Here is a 19,194-nt window from a genome sequence, read left to right on the forward strand (position 1 = left end):
CATCATTGTTCCAATTAACGCTATTGTACTTAAGACATAATGTATCATTTTGAATCAATTTAACTGCAAAACGTTTTCGATAGTTTTTGACCTTAGTAGTAAACTCAACGTGACGTCTTGTACCATGTGCTCCCATCCGCCAGTGTTACCGCCTAGTTTCTTTGTGTTATATCTAACATTTTATATTCGTTTTGATCTCTGTCAAATTAGTATGTCTAATGCAATGGTTAGTCTTACTTAGTTCATTGTTTGTTTGTCGTGCGGTACACACGGTTGTTAGTAAACCTGTTTTAACGATTATTTATTTGTGGTTACTTGTTTGTTATACTTTTTACTTATTACCTACATTGCCGTATCTTATTGCTTCTATGTACAGATTTCAAGGGTAGTGATTCATTTTAATCGTGACTTTGTTCTTGTACTTTTTATATTACATAAAATTACCCTGGGTTCAGCTGTACCTATACAGAAGTTACACGATACATACGTTCAAGAACGCTTACGCTTTCCGCTTTCCGTTGTCGTCTTTTGTTGCTTTCTCGTTTGCATTTATTATTTCGTTTCATCTGTTCAATATATGACTATGTTAGATAGCTCCACACGCTGATCCCCGAGGAATGTTTTCAATCCAAAGACAGCTTAATTTGACAAACAGAGCCCCCACCCAAGACGCACAACTACAAGTGATAAGCGATAACAGTCCCTATGAAAGCGAAACCACAACCGTCGACCAACAACAGCCATGAAGAATGTCCATAGTGGCCAATAGCAACCTGGCCCTTCTTCTTTGCTCAAAGAAGTCACATTCTTCTCCTGATGTAGCGGGACAGGAACAAATCCTGACAGTCGCTAGCACTAATGCTGACAATTAACTACCGAATAGATGTTTGCTTGAAAAGAACCCTGCAGTTTCAACATCGACCCTCACTTATCCTGCTTGTGCTATTAGTTTCAAGTAACCCAGTGCTGAAGAAATGGAGATTCAGTGAGGACGATTGGAAGCGCTTTAGCCTTATTTCCAATGATCCCGCATCAGGCCTACGATTGCATTTGTTGAAGCCTGCCTCAACTAACTTAGATCATAAATGGCTTGTAACATGCTCAAGCGCTAAAGTGACGCAGGACGATATCAACCGATAGTGCGAATTCAGACCTGCAATCATGCAATGCATCAATGCATCGATGCATCACCAGGTCTACCGGACAGAAGCAAGTGTCGTTAATGCTTTTCCCAAGGGTATTACATCGGTGTAGTACCACAGAGTACCGAACGAGGATTTCGATTTATAGCATTGCGTTTATCTATTTATCTATTTATTGCATTTCATTTATTGTGAGGCCAGCGCTCGAACTACTTGGCCAACGAGCCGACAAATGATTCCAATCTACGGTTGCAGATCTCTTTCTGCGGCCCGGAATGAACTAACTCAAATTATGAGCGTCGTGGAAGACGTGATACCTATAAAAAATTACTAAAATCCTTTATCGAGCTGCATATCTTGAACGTTTTACCATCTCGACTTTCTTTCGTTTTAGTTTTAACTTTACTCTCACTTTTCATCATTGTTTATATCAGTAGAACGTAAAGCGGTCTTGAGAAATCTTTATGTCGGATGGAACGCTTGACGAATTTTGCATAACAATGTTATTATTAACTTATTATTGTAACGCACTAAATTAGAATTTAGTATGTAATTGATTCTTTTGGGTGAAATTACAAGCCACAGCACTCGTATCCTTATTATGCCATTTAAGCATTACGTGAAGTAAATAGGTCTACAGCCTGTATATGTATTTAGAATATAGATCAACAGCCTACATGCTTTCAAAATTTTGTTTTTATGCTCTAAAACTGCTGTGACAAGCAAGCCCCTTCAGAAGTAACTAAGAAATCCACTTACCTTTCGCTTAACGTTGGAATTATCCAAGCAAAACTGTGAACAGACTGGAGCTGTGAGAGGAGTGGTTATGGTCGTTGCCGTGGTGTTTGGCACCGCTGTTGGTAAAGTGGTTAAAACTGTTGTACAAGTTATGGTAGTTATCAAACTAATCTATAATTAGAATAGTTTAAAATTTAATATTCATTGGCACAAATTTATTATATCAGCAGCCTAAAGTGAACTAGAATAATAAATAGTCTTACGTGTTTTGGTTGTTATCACCGTAACGCTTGGTGTACCAGGCACAACAGTGGTGGTTGGTGGGCACACCTCACACTCTTCTAAAGGTATGCAAGTCTGCTGTTCTTCACTAATTCCAAAACACTAAGTTATTACACACTGTACAGTGTAATGTATGCTTATAAGAATATACTGTTATTTTCAAGCTTGGCATTGATAATGGTCTTATGAAGAATTTACATAAAACCTATTTCGGAATTACCTAAAGACGTGACCATGTTGGCATCTTGGAAAGCAACCTTCTACGCATGGCGAGTTGCAGTTCACCTGATTTTTATGGTCGCAGCAGGTTTCAGGACAAGACGTTCCACATGCTTCGAAATGCCACTCACAACTGTCATTTTTGTTGTATAGTTCGCACATAGTAGCTGCAAAAGTGTGCCCACAATGCAGTTCTTAGTACAAATTGATACATAAGAAACAAAAGTTAGCAAGAAACAATGAAATACATACGACATAGAGTAGGTGTTCTCCACTCAACATATATCCCAATTTGAGCACAGGCGTGGGCGTATGTCGCCACGGCAGTGCAAAAGCACTCACAATCTCCACCAGAGCCACAACTACACGTGTCATACAAGCAATGATCCAAATATTTTTGGTGATCAATCTAAATCATAAAGCATAGAAAACAGCATTTAACAACAAAACATTTAACAAACTAGTTTTTCTGGAAAAAGAGAAATGAAGCAGAAACTTGCCTCTTCTCGACACTCTTTAAACAAATCGCTTTCAATGACACGACATTGTTCAATTGCCCAAGCTTTTCTTTGAGGGTATTGTGCACACATGTCTAAGCATTTTGGAACCGTGCTCATCGGGCAATAGTCTTTCGTTCGCCAGTTGTGGCCAAAGACAGAGCTGCTAGTAACAATATCCTGACTTCTCAATAAAAAATCATTGTTTTCAAGACCGTCAAAGTTTCCGCATAAGCCACAGATTTTGTCCTGGAATGGTCAAGAAAAATGAAATAGCATTCCAGTTTAGCAGAGCTGGAATGGGATAAATAAACCTTATCAGTTTTTTCAACCTTTATACCAATAAGAAAATCATAAGTTATTTTTTTTCTTCTGGAAACTACTGGATAAAATGTCCAACAAATAACTAATCCAATTCCACAATAACTATTTTACAGTCTACTACACCACCCAATGGTTGAGTGACTACCAAGGGTTCAATCACAAAAAAAAACGCAAGAAATCCATAGATCGTATAGTTACAGTATTTTTTCCAAAGTTTTTAATTACTTATTTGTTGTTTTGTTTCCAATCTATGTATAGTTAAAAGAATTGAAATCTTTTTACTTTACAGGAAATACTTGCAAATTACAATGCTTTGCTTGACCGGCCTGAAGTTAATTATCGGTTCACCAATCATCATTCAGTTTCTTAGTTAAAACGTGAAGTGAGTTAGGCTACCTGACTACTTGCTGTCAAACTCATGGTTTGAAAGAAATTTGCAAAAATTCAATTAAGGTACCTGTGCCTAATAAGGCCCGGTCCCTAATAAGGCCCATTGCTCATATTTCGCAAACCCGTGCAAATAAATGAAAAATTTTAACCCTATATAAAAACTAATATAAATTCATGATGGTTTACCAGATTTCATCCTTGTCACGTGATCAACCGATTCGCTAGAGCACAACAAAAATTTGATATTTGCAGTTAAGGTGGTTTTGTTAATTTAGAAAAAAATTAAGTGAGAATTTGGCCGGTTAAATGAACTGTTGTCAGCCGGCTGAAGTTTTCATGTACCAACCAACTTAGTATTGAAAAGGATAATGCACTTTTTTTTGCTAAAATTTTTCTGATAATAAAAATGTGACATTTTTTTCATGGATGCCACATGCGCCTAATAAGGCCCATGCAAGATGCTTGGCTAATTGATTTCCAGACTTCAAGAGTGGTTCCAGTCATCAGTTGGCAAGTTGTTGCAGTTACTTTTAAGTTTTCAACCCACGTTTGTTGGTCGTTGTCTTACACAAATTGGTGGTTGCTGTCTTGTTTTATTTGCTTAATACGATTTTTCAGCTATGTTTTGAATCAAAATACTCACAAAATTGGTGGGCCTTATTAGGAGCCTATGCTCCTAATAAGGCCCATTTTTTGGAATTTTTAATTTCTTTATAAAAATTTTTTGGGGGGTTGTCAGGTATTGTGGTTTTAATATGTTGTAGTCATATACCCTTACTAATACTATACGATTTTTCAGTCTATTTTCATTTGTGGTTCTTGAGTTATTTTCAAAAAAGTGTTAGGTGGGCCTTAATTGGTACAGGTACCTTAATCTGTGAAAACTTAAATAATTTTAAATTGTAACCTAAATAAGCATATTTTAAAAAACATTTTATTTTCTTAATTTTAAATTGAATCTTAACATCATTTGTTGAGTTTTGTTGGTCACGTGAATTTCATAAAAATTACATAAAGTAATTAAATTTAATTGAATTTTTATGAATCGGTTTAAGTTTGTAAATTTTTATTTTAAATTATGAGTTTCACAACAGGTAACAAGTAGTTTAACAAGCAACCAGGTACAACTCCAAATATGTAACGGAAAATGAAACCTGGTAACTGGTGACCAACTTTTCACCGTTTCCAACCTGAACTTTGTAACCGCTCTATATTATGAAAATAAATGTTAGGAAAGTACTAGAAAACGGAAGAGACAAGGTAAATGACCTACTTCGAATAAGCCTATACTTCAACTAGCAAACGCAACGTACAGGGACAAAATAAAGTCTAAAAGTTGACAATTCCTACATTTTAAAACAAAGTTAGTAGTTTGAAACAATCGTAGTGATAGCGTAAGTAAAGTTCAAGAAGGTAGGCTTAACCTATTCTACTTGTGTGATTAGCGTTGTTATTACTTGGTTTGAATTATTCCAGCGTATAAAGTGGATAGGAACGAATTTGAATATGTAGCTTACTTCATTCTAGAGTTGGTCTTCATACATTAACAGAGGTTTACCAAAGGTCTTTGGTTGCAATACCTATAAGCATACTTATATGATTTTATACGCATATATATTATAAAAGAACATCGTCTTTCGTCCTACAGTGCCAATGACGAAAAATAAAATGATCTACCGATTAAATGGGTTGATTATTATCTGCAAGTGGAGGGTAGGCGGTGTGTCCTACAGAGTTGTGTTAAAAATATATCTATTATTTTCTAACAATTAAAAATTATTTTATAGTTTACTGGATTTAAGTGCTATACTGCTTTATCGTAGTATGTCTGGAGAGCAAGAGAATAAAAAACAAACAAATCAGTTTTAAAGTGCATCTATTTCAACAGTAGCAAAGCTAAGCATAAAAACGAAGCGCGAAAAATGAGGAATCATATTACCGAGTTATTCTGTTCTATATTTACAACCGTTTTACCACGAAGCCCTTAGCAATGTTTTACGGAACTCCAGTTGAGAAACATTGCTTTAAATTGATATAATTCAGTAGATACTAGGCATATTTATCTTCCACAATCCTGACATGGCATAATTTACATACATACAATAGGCTCTTGTACTTACGTGGTAAAAAGACGCCAATTGCAAATAAATTCTAGTTGCTCCGTCCCATAACACTGTCAAACCAATCCCCGTCTTGATAAAGGTAAAAAATCCGTGGCTTGAAATTTTGTACGGAATATCTAGTCCATTGGAATCTTCTAACGATGTTTCTTGGGGTACGCGGTCTTTTTCAAGCACTATCTGATTTCTCTGCAAACATAATCTGTTTTTAAAAATGGAAGTATAGGATGCTTATAAAATCGGCTACAGAGACTACTGTACAAAAAAGGAGTATCTAAATAAAAATTAAGTACTTTTATGTAAAAGTATTCGGAATATTTGAAAATTTTTTAATTCTATTATTTGACATATCACATGTTGCTTTAAAATTCTTTCCCGTTTTTATCAGAAACTGTCTAAGAACATTTAAATGTTAGATTGGAGAAAAAATACTTACACCCAAGGTCAGTTTAACCGTTCTCCAACAAACATGTCCCATAGTTTCACATGGATTCGTCTTGTAAACTACTTTGAAACTGCCATTTACCGATCTGCACTCGTCCTATACGGATTAAATAGTACAAGTTTTATAACGAATATTCTACAAAAAGACAAAATTTTACATGGAAACAATTAATAAAGATTTCCGTTAGTAAATAAGAAACAGTATTTGGAAAAGTTTACAATTGATTTTCAAGGTATTTACGCACCGTCGCTAAGATATACTCGCAGCCACCTCTGAAATCAAACCATTTATGATCAAAAGTTTTAATGTGAGATTCGCCGGTAACGCTACATTCACCTCCGCATATCTTGCGTGTACACGACCATTGACCATCCAAGCATGTGCTGAAGCAAAGATTAGATGCTTAAAATGAGGAAAATGCTAAAAGAAGTAGACCTTAAATCAAAGAAGAGTTGTCAGTAAGTCTACCACTCAAAGAATTTTTCCGATAGATTTATTTGGCTTGTTATTACCAAAAATAATTTGCAAGTAAACGTAAATCTAGGCTCATTATGTTGATATTATGAATACTTTAATCGGTACGTGCTTAGCACTATTCATTGTTGATTTGTTATTTCAAATTAACTTTCTTAAATAGGTTTATCGAACTTTAGCTTAAGCTACCATATATGACCGCTAGCCTATCCAAGGTGTTATGAGGTAAGAATGTGATGGTTTCGATTGACAGCAAAATTGATTACCAAGGAACTAAAAAGGTGTTTGGTAGTTTCTATATAATTACCCTCAGTACACCAAAGTACTCGCATATCTATGTTGACTATTTGATATTTGCCACCGGGTCTGCTACCTGTACTCATACACTTTGATAAACTATAAAAATAGTCTATTTGTACTCAAAATGTAAAATTATAAAACTTGTACGCAGGTCTGATAACTGCTTAACCGTAACACCAATACATTTTATTGAAAAACACTCTGGTGTGTCTGACAATTTTTGTTTTGATTTAAGGACATAGATAAGCTTGTTATTTAAACTTAAACTTCACTTCAAGTCTTGTGACTTTATGCTCTGTATAAAATCTGTAAATATTCCTTCTTACCATTGATTGCAATCCACCTCTATCAATGACCCGTTTTCATAACCTTTGTTGTTATGGAAACAGGGACAATTGTGTGGTAAAATACATTTCTCTTCATGCCTGACATATCCATGCGGGCAGCCACAACCTAAAAAACACAGAACATGGTTCTCTATTCTTGTTTTGAAACTTCACATAATTTAGTGTCCTTTTGTATAATCATTATTTATCATGTACATTATGTGCATCATCCATGTTTAAACTTATATCAGGCTTGTATCATCCATACCTGATACACAAAGCGTTAAAGGACATGGTAGATCCTTGTTGAAACAAGTTTTTGAACACTCGGCTCCTCTTAACTGTCCCGTCATCGCCACCTGGGAGCAGTTATAGAAGATTTCTCCGGCGGGACATATGGATGGAAGTGTACCTTCACCTTCGCATTCCAGTCTACCACGAATGCACTGACTAAAATATTAGTTAAACACAACGTGATGTGGGAGCTAAACGACGGTTTATAAAACAGCAGTCCTTCTCCAAGATATCATGCAATGAAAAGAAGGAGTTTCATCATGGAATAACACTTAGGGGTAAACAATAAAGTACCAGAGAATTCCGGGTGCGGGAATTGTTTGACCAGGTCTATACCAAGTGTTTACATGATAACAAGGACATTCCTCTGGACGGACGCAAGTGCCTTCAAATGAAAAATATAATAACCTTCTGATGCAGCATGACATTTAATGGTTACACATTGGCAAAAATTATCAAAATGTTTTCAGGAAAATGTATGACGGCTTACCAGCTGGACTTAGGTAGTAATTATCTGGACAATTACAACCTTCAACGCAACGATCATTGCAACTCTCTGGCGTCGAAAGCGAGCGACAACTTTTGTCACATCCAGAACCACAACGTTTATAAACTTGACCACCTCTACACGAAAGGTCTGCAGATAAAACAACAAACCACACTTATAGCAGTTGAGCTAAACGTTACATGCAGTCAATTTTAATGAATAACAAGACCATGGCGCAAAAATAAAAATCTGAATTGCAAAAACTTACGGCAAAAGTCTGGGGACCTCCAATCTAAATCAATGCCTTTAGTTGCGCATTTTCTCACGTAAACAGCCAGTGAATCGCACATGCATTCATCGTTAATTTCTCGCGTACATTCGCAATATTCGTACAAGCAGTTTTCGTAATAGTGCTCCGGTTCGATTTCATCATGGCACGGAAAAAACTTTTCCCCATAAATTTGGGCACAAGCCGCTTGCGCTTGTGGTTCTGCAATAGCGTAACATTTGTTTATTTATCTATAGTCTAGCCCTAGACCTTAACAATATGCAGGCAAAACAACGCCGAATCGTCAACTTTTACTATAAGAACGAGGAAGGATTGGTAGGAATAAATCCTTATCAAACAATTCTGTTTGTAAACTATGAGGGTATAGACACCATCTTCTGGCTATAAGTTTCAAAGAAATAAAAAAATAAGCAAACAATAAACTGGTTGTTGCAGTACATACGATGCGCGTATACATGTTTTACAACTTTTACTTTTGTAATTATTTTCCATGCAAGGGTCAGGAATTTCAGTTGTGACAAAATCGCAAGACTGAAGTCTCCAGGAATTACTAAATGCCACTGCTGTGCTTTGAAGCATGCCGTTTTTTGCTGTGAAATCATCTCCAGCATTTCCATTGTAATTTCCTGCTAAGCCGCATAACTTTCCTGGATATTGAAAATAGGCAAAGTGCTTAATTGCTCGATAAATAAATCAACCAAGAAATTAAATTAACTCACTTAAAAACAGGCATAGCAATTTGAAAAGCTTTAAAGAGTCAATAATAATTAAGGATAATATCATACCAGCATAATGAGTAGGGACTGTGACGTAAATATTGCTATAGCCATCCCACAAGACATCTATTCCGGTGAAGGCATGACGTACATTGATGTATATAGATGACTCTCTTGATATTTGAAGATCGCCTGAGAAACAAGGAAGAGTTAGCATTACATGGTGCATTTGCCTAAAGGGTTCAGTTTAATGTTTTAGAAAAGGGTAAATAAGAAACCAATTCCAAGTGGTTTTAGTCAACACGTCGAACAAGCAATGCTTAGTATAGACACCTGATTGAAACGGCAGCTTAACGTCGTAACTGTTGATAGTTACTATCTCACCTTCCCGGAGAGTAACTTCCTGCAAGAGCATGAAATAATGTTTTATCAACATTCTTGATATGTTCAGAAGCGCTACAAAGTCTATAGGGCTATTTCCAACGTTAACTAAAGCCTCCTCTTTGAGTAGAAGAAAGTCTGTTACATTAAATCACGACTTGCTTGTCTTTGTCCTTTGATAGTAAACTTAATCGTAAACGATTTGATGCAGCTGATTCCAGCATCAGTGCCACATTCTGTATTCTCGATATACATCGTAAATGTTCCATCAACGCAATCTTCAGAAAAGATGTATTGGCAGCGACCTGGGAAGGTGAAAAACTTGTCGTCGTAGGTTTTGAAGTGATCGAACCCAACAACGTGTGCCTGTCCAGGGCACATTGCTATGCTGCAGTCCCACTGTCCAGCGTTGCAAATGCTATTAAAATTTGCACAGTAAAGTTAAACATATGAGATGTACAATTGTACAACATAGAAACAGAAGTTTCTTACCATTCATTGCAATTGTATATACTGGTGACGTCACCTGGCTTATACTCAACGTTACGATGAACGCAGGGACAATTTGGAAGAATCGTACACTGGGTGCCATGTTCATACAACCCTACAATATAGAAAAATCAATTTTTTTAGTCTGCCTCAAATTGACTTATGGAACAGAAGTATGATTTTTTTCAAGTGATGCGCTATTAAGGTCTGCAGTAATCGCAAAACAGCCTACTTCATATAACTGCGGGAGCACTTAACTGTCGGAAAAAAGTGAAACTTGATATTATTTTTCGACCTTGAAACAACTTACCAACACTGCATTGACATCTATCAAAACAAGGTTGATTTGGAAGCAAATGAGGCATCTCACATGTTTGTGGAGATTCTTTTCCACACTCCTGCCAAACTTGCTCATAAGAACAGCTACGAGCTGTATTGAAAGCGTTTGTCTTTGTTACCGTAAAGTATTATATTATTAAAAATGTTAGTGTTAAATATTATTAATAACAAGCAAGAAGTACAAAGCAAGTTTGCCAACAAACAAAACTCAATAATTTGCATATAGACAATAGAAATGTACGAAGCATTTTGGTAAGTTTTATGAAAACATCTCTCTGGCCAATAATAGCAAAGATAACCAAAAAACATCTCCTTCAAGAATATATGCGCCTGACTTACGGCAGCGACTGTCTGTTCTCCAATCAGTAACCTTTCCACCAGCTATGGCGCAATGTCGAGAATACAAGGTAATGACTTCACATTGACAATCAGCTCTGATAGTATAGTTGCATCTGCAAAGCTCAGTCTTACAAACATCGTAGAACTTGCTTGGATTGAGGTGATGGTGGCAGTCGGTAAAATAACTCCACAGTATATTGCAAATGCGGGTAACGTCCTGTATACAACGCAAGAACATGAACGCTACATTTGAAAGTCCTAAAAGTTAAAACGCAAAAGACGAACTAAAACAAGTGAAGCGCACCGATCTTTCACGGCACTCGTCAATGTTTTCTTCCAACATGGCGACATCAAGACAATTTTCGTTAACGTCTCGCTCAATCCAAGTCTTTGCAACAATGTGTCCCTTCACACCACCGCTGACTGTAGCCCCTGGTAAAACACAAGATTATTAAAGGTAGAAAACGCTGAGAAAAAGAATAAAAACTACACGTATTGTGTTTACCTTGTCTTGTCACCAAGTCATCAGAGCTAATGCCGTTAAAGTTTCCACAAAGCCCAAATGTTTTATTCTGGTAGGTATCCGATAACAAGATCACGCCAACTGATCCTGAGGTGTGGTCGTATCGAAGAGTAAGATCTCCTAGTATAAATGTTGTGTACGGCCAAATTTTCATGAGAATTACCCCATTTTCATCATGTGGTAAAGCAATCCTTTAGAGAAACAGAAAAGGTACTCTTTGGAAAATTTTACTATATACGCATTTTATGGATTTAAAACTTTATTTGATACTAATTAAGTAAATTGGAAACTAACTTTATTCACTAAAATTAAATTCTACATTGAGTCTCACGGTTTGTTTTGAAAAGTAACTTCGGTATCTGTAATTGTAAATTTAACTTGGGAGGCAGCGGCGTAAATGGTGATTTTTACATTACAAAGCCCGGTGTCATAAACATATTGTCCATTTTGTGCACAGTTTGGGTTCTTCCTAACCAATATCTAAACAGAAATAGAAAAATAGTAAGGTTAACATTGTGAAAGATGACAGTTAAGTTCTTTGCAGATATTTTCAAATAATATCTCAAATCTATGGTAATATACTCACAATGTAATACAGGTTATAGTCATTTGTTATCTGGCATTTTTTAATGTAGCCTATTGAAGACTTTTTCTGACAAAGTACAAGAAACTCTTAATATAATAGACAGCATCAGTGCAATCAAAATGCAACCAATATGGTTTAAATACGACATGCATAAAATTGCGAGATTTTTCCCAAATTTTGTGCCGCATACGTTTTGTCTGACTTTTTACTTAAAGGGCCAGTTTTCCTACCGTTCTTTCTCGGTTAACTGTGGTTTAAAGTAAAATTGAATATTTTTTTCAGGACTTTTTCTTTCAAAATTCTGTTCAGGCATAACAAACTAAGAGCTAGGTTACAAGTGGCTCAAGTCCAGAATTCTTTGTAGAAAATGATTTTAAACGTAAAATGAAATTATAAGCGTACTTAAATATACTGTACTTTAAAATTTTATTTATAATTTCTTGGTAACTTATACAAAATAAAACCAGAGGTTAATATTACAAAACCTTGAAGTCTGGTTGGCCAGCTGAAGACACCATTTCGTATTGGCATAAGCCTGGAAAATCATAGAATAGGCCATCGAATGTAAGGATATTTCCGGGACCAAACAAACTGCACATTTTAGTAGAAATATCAGCTTCAAGATCCACCACCTCCGTGTGGTCCATACTAAAATCTGAACCTGTAAATAAGGGACAAGCGATTGTCAACAATCGAGTCAAAGAATAAGTTGCTTGTTGGTTTATAATGTAGCCTGTCATGGTTCGCTTGTAATGAAAAGGAAATGCAAAACAAAAGAATAATACCAAGATTTAAGTCTTGCGGTATGCAAAGACTATGCGCTGTAAAGAAAATATATTGTCAAATAGAAAATTGTTTTTTAGCTATTTTCTTACCGTACAGACACCGATAACCAGAAAAAGGATGATAGCAATGACAAATGTTTCTCCCAATGCAACGTCCACCATTCATACATGGCAAGTCACAAGAATCTGTAAGAAAACGCTGTTAATTAGACCAGATTTTATTACTTATTTTAAGGGAAGTAATTAATTATTTTGCCAATGAAAGACATTGTACATAGAATTAAGCTTCTGAAAACAATTAAATCCGCTTATAAGCTATTGTTATTATCATACAAATAATAAAGATTTTACATTGAACAATAATAAGGTTTATGTGCACGGTTCAAAGGTGATCAGGCAATAATAAGACTGCTTGATGTTATTGACGTTTTTATGTAAATTGTAAAGCATTACCCGAAAAAAATCGTCAAGATTTGTGCGAATCTTACCGATAGAAGCGAGATCGTCGAACTCGGAGTTACTCGAATATAAAAAAAATTCTTTTTACTCCCATATTTGTATTTGTTATTTCAAAACGTTAGCATGGCACGTTGCTTGAACTTAAACATTTGTAAAATACGTATTTAAAGTATTAAATATGAAAAACAAACTCCTTATACTTGCAATATTACTCCTTTAAAAACGTTTACCAAACGTTTGTTTAACGTTAAAGCATGATATTTGGACAACGTTTATTAAACATGTTGGAAACTTTGGCATGGTGCGTTGTCTGAACTTTTGAAAACTTTCTATATTTGGTATTTAGAAACGTCTTAAAGACGCTTTTACTTAACGTTCAAGAAATACCATTTGGACAGCATATGTAGAACGTTATACTGACCTTGTAAAAACGCAATGCTAAAAAAACATTTAAAAAAATATTTTTGACCAGCTTTAGACAGCGTTGCTGTGCAACGTTGAAACGACATTCCCTCATTGCTTAGTAGCATGTTCAACCCTCAAGAAGTCAAATTCAACCTATACGCAGCCAAATCGGGAACTATGGTAAACCTAGCCTATATAGCGATTCTTCATGGTCTATCATCATAGTGTATCTACCTTATTATAGTCACATAACGTAACCCATACCATTTTATGCACTTTAAAAAATATTGAAAATATTGAACAAACTGATATATATGCTAGATTTTTCCTCGGAATACAATACAGTTGATTATAATTTATCGTTTTTTCGATAAACCCGGGCCTGACCTGTTCTTGGATTGACGGTAGTGACGTCGGCATGGGGAGTAAGAGAGACGCCATTTGCTTGTCGTTTCTCTGAAAAATAACGAAGTCTTAAATATGCCTAGTGTATTTTCTGTTTAGCAGTTAATTATCGATGGTAGTGCCTCCTGGTGCGTACATAACTTCAGCTTAAAACAGTTTACGCTATTCATACACGGTCCAGCAATCTTATACACTGTAAACTAAAAACGTATAACTTATACCTAATTGTTGTGGATAAGTTCTTTTTTATTATACATTACATTATTTACAAAAAGTAGATATTAATAAAATATTCTGAAGTTTTATTACACAATTATAACTTACTCATTTATTCCATAAAAACATTTTTACATATGAAAACTACTGTTTAGGAACCTATAAAAGCATAATTAACACTTAAACGTGGTATAAAAACAAACTGCGCTGACTTATTATTATTATATAATATCTTACAAATATATTTGGAATTGAAATACAAATATTAACAATAACAAAGCACCTTGATTAATTATAACTAAAGGAAAACCAGAGCAATTATTAATTGCAATAACCATATGAAAATATGGTCACCTAGTACACATCAACAATATAAAATCAACATTTTTCGTTTGTAATTTTTGGAAAAATTTATTGTACATGCATAGACCAATAAACTTATAGCCATTTTCGCAAATGCAACGTCAACGTGTAACTTACCGATATCGATGACGTGTTCCAAATTTTCAGCCCTAAAATGATAATTGATGACAAAAATGACAGTATTTAACAATATAAATGAAAAAACGTCGGATTTTGCTATTTAATGTAACGAGAACAGTAATTGTTACTTACTCGTCAACCGAAAAGCTTTCAATAGAAGAAGACAAACCGGCATACAAACTCACCACTGCAAAAAAGTCAAAGCTCTTAAATTATGCTACCTTTTCCATACGAGTATTCTATAAGTTAAAGTGTCCGCTTGATACAGGATAACAGTACCTTTACGATTTTACTATACAGAAGTAAAAAAAAATAGTATAGCTTCGTAAACTGACCTATTACAAACAAAAGTATCGATTGCTTCAGTTTTCTTCGTCTTGTTTCATCCATACTATAGATTAGGACAAACCTTTTGGAAATACCAGTTTTTGGATCCAATTTTGGAGTAAGAGTGATCCAATTATTTTAACTCAATGTAAAATGGAAGCTTAGTCGCAGTTGCTCATAAACTTACTTGCTGTCGTTTCGAACTGATTAGTAGTATTCGCCATTCTATGAAATGATTATTTCATTTGCCACATGATCGGAAAAGGAAGAAGAATGATTTCATTCAGCTATCAAACTGGCTTCATAATCTAAGTTATAAAAATTTTAAATTGGTTTATTCAAGCAGGCAATGCATTATATTATCAAATATTTAAGTTTTATGCAGGATCATAGAAATGTCCACAAGAACGTCTCCATAATGCTACCTGCAGTAACAGCAGAAATAGTTCACAGATCTGCCAGATGATTTATTTTACTTGGATCACTCTTCATGATCTTGGATTATAATGCTACCTGCAAGATATTGTAATTATTAGAATCTAACTTTCAAGTTACTGTATACTTGTCCGCTTTAGTATTTATGTCTAATATTTTGATAATATATTTAAAAACGGCATACTTCATTGCAAAATTTTCTGCAGTGACTTTTCAGCTATACCCAGAAAGTAACGGGGTGACGTGAGTTTATACTTAATATGCAGATCAAATGTTTGCACACACCATTTCGAGCCTCAAGTTAATGGAAAGTAAATGTTCTCGATCACACTAAGAGGGCTAACAGCACTAATCAGTGTAGGGTGGGTCCTTTTCCTCAAACTTCTTCTTTTGGCAATTATGCCTAGTGCCTACTCGTGTTACTTCACCCAGCAGGTAAGTTAGTACCTGTTTGCATAATCTGAGTACTGAGTGAGATTCGAATTCGGATATAATGATTAGCAGACGAGCGTCTTTATCGCTCGGCCACGGTCTCTCTAAACAACAAATATTCAGTTATACATATTGTACCTGAAGTTTTCACAAAAACACATTAAAAGCAACAAAACATAAACCCCCATAATTTATATAACGACGATGCATACAACCAAATCAGTGCATTGGATCTACAATTTGACAAACCCCATCTATTTGAATGAAGTTGGCAATAAAAGACAGGATCGTCTGCACAGATCAGATATATTACGGGAGTTAGGCAAAAATTCGGGTTAACTTAATCCCAGATTAAACTCGCATTTATATATGTCACGCTTGCTGCCGAACAGTTTAGTATCGTTACAGCAAGGCTATATTGTAAAATTGTTCTCCAGCAATGTGTAAGGTTGTGTTTTCATAGTTAAGCCATTTTTGATTGCAGACAAAGTTTCTATTTACTCAAGTTTACTCTAAAGCTTTTGCAACAAATAAGGCCGGCATAACCCATCAGTAATGTATGGTTCTGCCCAAAAATACCCAATCGCAGTAACCAACACCAGTCCAGATTTAAAGTATGATATCATCACCAGCAAAAATGTGTTTTTCCTGACCAAGGGAAAACTTTAGTCACACGACAGAACACAGCGGAAGCTTTATTCACACAACAATAGCCGATATTGCGCGATGCTTACATCAATCTGCATTCAACGTGCAATTAAAAGATAAAACGGCATTTTTGGACAAGCTAATGGCTATAGCATACGTGTCATATTCCCGGCCTGCAGGCCACATCCGGCCCGCTTTACAATAAAACTCGGCCCGCATAGTTATTTCATACATTGAACTATTTCCGGCCGGCGAGATCATTGTACAGTATAACTTACTTTTTTCAAGCAAGAAACAAGATTATAACAAATCGCACAATACAGTAGCAAAGCAGTTGCCCCACCATACGATAGAATAAATAGATTTATTTTATTGCTTGTAACCTGGCCTGCAACAGAAGAATAATTACAAATAGCCCAGTCAAAACTGCTCTTATTCAGCAGCCTCAGTTTAATTTTGGCAAGTCTAATAGTACGGCACCTTTCAATATGGCCAAACTTTCTAATGCAATTTCTAATCTTAACTTTCAAATGCATGGTTCCATTTGCATTTTTTGATGCAGGCTACCTGTAGTACGGTTGTGTTTGACAAAATATTATTACAGCATTTCTGCGTATGAACTTATAGTTATATAGCATACCTTAAGCCGCGTACATTCATTTTTTACATGGTATTCACTTTATCGGTCTACTTTGAGCTCACATTTGAGAGCGGAATTTTAAACATCGAAAAATGCAGCACAGACTTAATAAAATATTTTTCAATTCATGTTGTTTCAACTGATTGCGCGGCCCAATTTCCATGAAATACACTGGTTTTCCTAAAGCCTTGTTTTCAATAATAAGCCTACTTCGTGATAGGTAAGCTTTTATTCTATTACATGGTAGGGTATATTATCGAGTGCGATGTGTTGGACTTGTATTCGAAGAAGAATAATAAACCGAGCTTTAAACATCAAGCACTTGGTGTTGTTTCGCTGCCTGTTCCAATTCATGTACGTTCAATAAGTTATCATCCTTAATGCCCGCGGCGTTAAATAAGTTTGGAAATTTGGCCCCTGATGCGATTGAGTTTGACATCCCTGGGCAATAGGTACGCCTTTGTTTTCCAGCCAGGCGCATGTAATCGTCCAATTTGCCGCACTGGAACATAAAGCAGTCCAAAAAGTATAAGCCAATAGCCTATAGCACTGTAAAGTATTTTGGACTATACTTTATATTCTTTTCGGAAATTTCGGTTTGATAAACAATCCTTAACGTAAGCCGCCCTTGAATGCCAGCAACAAAAAAAGATGAAAAAATTCTTATAAGCAGCGGCATATAATCGAATATATACGGTAGGTCTTATAGGAACATTTCCAACATTTGTATAAATACAACCATAAACTTCTAATTTGTCCATGTGTGCTATGGCCATTGCTGTATATGACCAAATGCACACCTTCTGTAAATTTATATTCATCTTATGAGCACTATGTGCATTATGTTGAAAATTCACATAAAGAGCATACATGTAGTTAACAACTGTCACGATTTAGCACACAAAAAAGAGCAAAGAAAGTTAATACAGCACAAAATGCACAAAACAAATTAAGAGGAACCAGATACAAAAGCATGAACTGCATATACAATTCTCTACAATTTTTAATGATGCACCAAAACTTATGTAAAATCTGAGGATCTTGTAAAGTGGCATTTCGGTCTAGACTCTAGTCTAGACCAGGGGTGGGCAAACTTTTTGTACTGAGGGCCACATTTGAAAAAATGTTGCAGCCGGCGGGCCGCACATTCTCATTACAAAGTAGGAAAATTTACCCGGTGTGTAAATAAACGCATATTCATATTAAACACAATTTTTGTATTCCACACTCAGTTACGTTTAAATCTATGCAATCATCATCACAAAATTTAATGAGACTTGTGCAACTGTTCACAGTTTTACGGTTACGTTAGGCCTACGGTAGCCGCTACCGTAATTGTATTTTATGATCAAACAATTGAATCAAGCAATGCGTGAGAAGTGTATGTTGCAATACATGCGCGACTGACGTGTGTGTGTTTACGCACTGAAAGTGAAGAGAAAAACACACTCGTAAAGGGAATAATATTTTGTCATGTAACCTGTTTAATTAAAACAGTAAGTGATGAGTAGGAGTTTCTGCAAGTGCCGGCGGGCCGCAGAAAATGGACCCGCGGGCCGCATGCGGCCCGCGGGCCGTAGTTTGCCCACCCCTGGTCTAGACTGTTAGCCGGTTAGAACATTAATTTTAAGTTGCCACTATTTCACAGGAAAAATCGTGTGTTTTAAGGTATTTTCACAGTTCCTTGTTAACCTAACGTAAACGTTATATAAAAGCAATCTAAATGTGACCTAAATCTACTTTCTAATCTAAGTCTAACTAACTTAAAGAGAATCCTAAAAAGCAGAAAACAACTTTTCGCAAACCGATTCTCCTAACTTAACCAGTAACCACTTACCTATCTTAACAGAGTGACTATTGCACCTCACGCAGCACTGATTACCATAATTGGAAGGATGTGATTGGGCGACATGGTGATGTAGACCTGGTGGCAGTCAAAGTAACCACATAAGTTACATTGTTACTCCAGAAAAAATGTACTCCACTAAGGTAGAAGTATCGCTGTTCAAAACTACTCAAGTATGAAGTGTAGTTTGATAGATAGTTTTCGATCTATTCTAAAGCATGAGGTTGTGAAAGCATAAGTTACTACGAGCTTGTTAAAAGCTACATAAATGCAGGGAAATGCATAAATTTATAAAGCTAAATAGCTTCAGACATACTTTTGTCCTTTGTCAAAAGCATTGCTACGTGAAATCAAGTTGTAGACTATCTAATATAAACGCTTATATATATATGATATGATTACACACATATATA

General features: G+C 35.6%; 2 protein-coding genes across 4 annotated transcripts; both read right to left on the reverse strand.

Moving 5' to 3' along the window:
- Positions 1-440: 440 nt before the first annotated feature.
- Positions 441-9,479, reverse strand: LOC143465289 (von Willebrand factor-like). The gene is made up of 17 exons (XM_076963508.1): positions 9,377-9,479; positions 9,113-9,235; positions 8,801-8,974; positions 8,307-8,528; positions 8,042-8,188; positions 7,846-7,936; positions 7,526-7,707; positions 7,258-7,384; positions 6,402-6,540; positions 6,149-6,253; positions 5,713-5,901; positions 2,882-3,127; positions 2,634-2,790; positions 2,383-2,548; positions 2,144-2,250; positions 1,902-1,996; positions 441-461 (listed from the first exon to the last, which is right to left on the reverse strand). Exons 1-17 carry the CDS (start codon positions 9,477-9,479, stop codon positions 441-443), a joined length of 2,394 nt encoding a protein of 797 aa, XP_076819623.1.
- Positions 9,471-18,891, reverse strand: LOC143464529 (von Willebrand factor-like). Of its 3 annotated transcripts, none has more exons than XM_076962337.1 (16): positions 18,773-18,891; positions 15,206-15,293; positions 14,968-15,088; positions 14,789-14,844; positions 14,586-14,640; positions 14,451-14,482; positions 13,737-13,805; positions 12,576-12,671; positions 12,186-12,361; positions 11,446-11,594; positions 11,097-11,305; positions 10,896-11,023; positions 10,592-10,808; positions 10,224-10,343; positions 9,917-10,028; positions 9,471-9,842 (listed from the first exon to the last, which is right to left on the reverse strand). In XM_076962337.1, exons 4-16 carry the CDS (start codon positions 14,841-14,843, stop codon positions 9,566-9,568), a joined length of 1,695 nt encoding a protein of 564 aa, XP_076818452.1. In that variant the 5' UTR covers position 14,844; positions 14,968-15,088; positions 15,206-15,293; positions 18,773-18,891; the 3' UTR covers positions 9,471-9,565. The 3 variants fall into 3 exon arrangements, with proteins under 3 accessions (XP_076818452.1, XP_076818450.1, XP_076818451.1); XM_076962335.1 differs by having other exon boundaries at positions 9,472-9,842; positions 14,789-14,862; XM_076962336.1 differs by lacking the exon at positions 18,773-18,891 and adding an exon at positions 15,501-15,522 and having other exon boundaries at positions 9,472-9,842; positions 14,789-14,862.
- Positions 18,892-19,194: the final 303 nt, after the last annotated feature.

Source organism: Clavelina lepadiformis, chromosome 7, assembly GCF_947623445.1.
Source record: "Clavelina lepadiformis chromosome 7, kaClaLepa1.1, whole genome shotgun sequence".
Lineage (NCBI taxonomy): Eukaryota > Metazoa > Chordata > Ascidiacea > Aplousobranchia > Clavelinidae > Clavelina > Clavelina lepadiformis.